The sequence below is a fragment of the Sceloporus undulatus genome, unplaced genomic scaffold, assembly GCF_019175285.1.
Source record: "Sceloporus undulatus isolate JIND9_A2432 ecotype Alabama unplaced genomic scaffold, SceUnd_v1.1 scaffold_5111, whole genome shotgun sequence".
NCBI lineage: Eukaryota > Metazoa > Chordata > Lepidosauria > Squamata > Phrynosomatidae > Sceloporus > Sceloporus undulatus.
In genome coordinates this window covers 633-3,470 of record NW_024808031.1, presented here as the reverse complement: position 1 = coordinate 3,470, position 2,838 = coordinate 633, and the positions used below count along the sequence as shown (strand labels likewise).

At 37.4% G+C, this 2,838-nt stretch overlaps 1 protein-coding gene across 1 annotated transcript; it reads right to left on the bottom strand.

Annotated features, from left to right (window-relative positions):
• Window positions 1–428: 428 nt before the first annotated feature.
• On the bottom strand, window positions 429–2,289 carry LOC121918145 (kelch-like protein 12; the record flags this gene model as incomplete). The annotated part of the gene is made up of 3 exons (XM_042444241.1): window positions 2,050–2,289; window positions 1,202–1,355; window positions 429–646 (listed from the first exon to the last, which is right to left on the bottom strand). Coding segments are annotated over exons 1-3 (555 nt in total), but the record flags the coding sequence as incomplete, so codon positions are not given.
• Window positions 2,290–2,838: the final 549 nt, after the last annotated feature.

The following is a 2,838-nucleotide window of genomic DNA, read 5'->3' as shown; positions in this document are numbered from 1 at the left end:
CATTATACTTCTTTTTATATGCACTAAGGTTTATTACAACGTCTAGCAGGAAAAAACAGAATTTATTCTCCAAGACCATTGGTTCTCAGAGAAAACCCCCCATTGCCTACTCGCTTTTGAACTTGATGGTAAAGGGTGGGATGGGGATTAACATGGGTTTATATGGTTGGGATATATGCCAGGACCGTCAAGCGTATGCAGAGCCCTGGAATAAGTCAGAAACTTTAGAGACTGCATGCATGAATGAAGCTAGAGAACCACAAAGGCTAGAAATGTACCTTCATTTTGCAATGAAATCTGTAATTATCAGAATTCTAATACATATTTCATTCATTAATTCCTACCTTGTAGATAGTTCTGATTTGTTACATGCCAGAACTGTGTGGCATCTCTGATACTGCTTTCTTCAGTGACAAACCAACTTTTACCTGTATTTCATCACATTTGATGAGCTTTCCCACTTCATCTTGATTTAGGCGTATAAACTCTTCATGTTGAACTACATCCGGGAAGTGCTTCTGGCTAAAGGCTTCAGCTGCCTGCATTAAGTCAACACAATGGTGTCTTTCAGCAAAGTCTCGGATGCCCAAACAGTTGGAGGGATCCAACTGGCTTTCTAGGAACTCACAGCAAGCCTGCTTTACTCCTGTGAAGAAAATAATAGTTTGTCATCAATATGCCCAGCATTTCAGAGAACCAGATTCTTTTTCACAGTGAGAAGATTATATCAGATACAACTGGCATCTCTTGTACAGGTCAGCTTGGTGGATAGAAAGCTATAGTCTTCCATTTCTTTGCTAGGGTCCTAATTGTCTTTTGTTTGTTACAGAGTCAGTAGCAACTTAATAAAGCACATTATCTTCTTAAGAAATTACTTTATATCTCTGAATTCTCTGAAGATGCCAGCCACAGATGCTGGCGAAACGTCAGACAGAAACTCTGCTAGAACATGGCCACAGAGCCCCCACAAAAAACTAAAAATGACTTTATATCAATCACATTCAAACAACAAGCCAGAATTCAAGAGAATTCCATCTTATTCAATATGAGCCCATGTACTGTTGCATGTTGGCAAATCAGTTCTGTTTGCAGTGGAACAGGCTAAGCAAACAGAGTTCTGAGGTCTATGACTTGCTTACTGTGGCAAGTTGGAAGAAGGTTCCATGACACCAAACCAAATGTACATTGTTTTTGCCGTTACCTTTTATTTGAAGCAGACAGGCTGCTGGGAGCAACTCTTGCACATTCTCCACTGTCACATGAACAGTTTCTGTGTACACAAAGTCCAGCAATATTTCCATAGTTGAGGCTGTTAGCCCTTGGATATTTACATAGGGTTTATCCTTCTCTGAAAGCTGGAAATTGAAAATCAGAAAAACAATTTTATCTTCTAGGATATGATCCCTACTAGAAAACGTTTTCAAGCAATTTTAGAATTTCATAATAATAATAATAATATACACATGCAAAATGAAATGTGCCAAATTGTTCATTTCATCATTACCAGAAATAAACAAATAAAACATTAAAGTTAAAACTGTCTATACTTAAAATTATACCTATAACTTTATGGATAAAGTTACATTTACGTATAATATCGTATTTTCTTAATAGACTTAACTCAAAAAGTTGGAATTTGCAGAAGAACATGTGAACTGCAAAGAAAAGTTAGCATTACCTAATATCTTGTTGCTTTCTAAACACATCTAGTAACTGTATAATGCTATTTTTCTTCAATAATTTAATTATGTTTCTGATGACAGTTCATTCATTATAGAATACATAATTTCTTGTATATAAATACTTTTGCAGTCAAGTCATATCCATATTTACTTAGAAGCAAGTCCCATTACTTTACATCTGAGGAGGTACAGAACTGCGACAACCTACACAATCTTATACACCTTCACTCAGAACAAACATCAATGCACTTTTGGAAATGTGCATGCAAGATTGCAGCATTAATGTTATTTCTGCACTGTTAAATCTATATTGCAAGCATTTTTCCTATTTGCAGGAATGAATGTGTCTGTCGTATACCTTCCATACCTCGCTGGTGAACATAGCACAGAAGTAGTCACTGCAAGCAGCTAACACAATACGGTGGGTTGGAAAGTCTTTTTGCTCCACACGCAGCGCCACATCACACAATGTGTTCTTTTTTCGCAGAGAGTTCATTGCATGGAGAATGGACTTGGGATGAGAATTGGTCATTATATTTTTAGCAGCCATAGTGAGTTACTCCAGCCAACAAGAGAGCTGAGAAGGTAGGTTCAAAGTATGAGTAACCTGTGAAGAAAAGAAGCTGCTTCACTGATGCTATCGGATGAATATACACTTTATAAATAAAGGTTAATAATAATAATATAAGGCCAAACTTAACAAAGTCTAACAGTGAAGAAGGAGGAACACTTCTGCTTATCTACAAAGTGGCTTGTAGAGCATCCTTCTTTTTTCTGTCTCTAACTCTTCCCCTCAGTTACATTTCAATAACCACTTCTGCCTATTTGGACACATTTTTAAAGAAAAAAAAGGCTCAGCTATTGCATATCTATTTAATAATAATAATAATAATAATAATAATAATAATTTGTTTTATTTATATACCGCTATTCCAAAGATCATAGCGGTGAACAGCAAGTAAGCTACTTAGCAAGTAAGCTAATTTGCCCCCAACAGTCTGGGTACTCATTTTAGCTCCCTCCTTGGAAGGATGCAAGCCTGAGTCGAGCTTGGGCCCTTTAGCTGGTCTTGAACTCGCAACCTTGTGGTTTTGAGTGACTGGCTGCAGGACAGGCATTGAACCACTGCGCCCCCAGGGCTCCATCAAATGAGTGC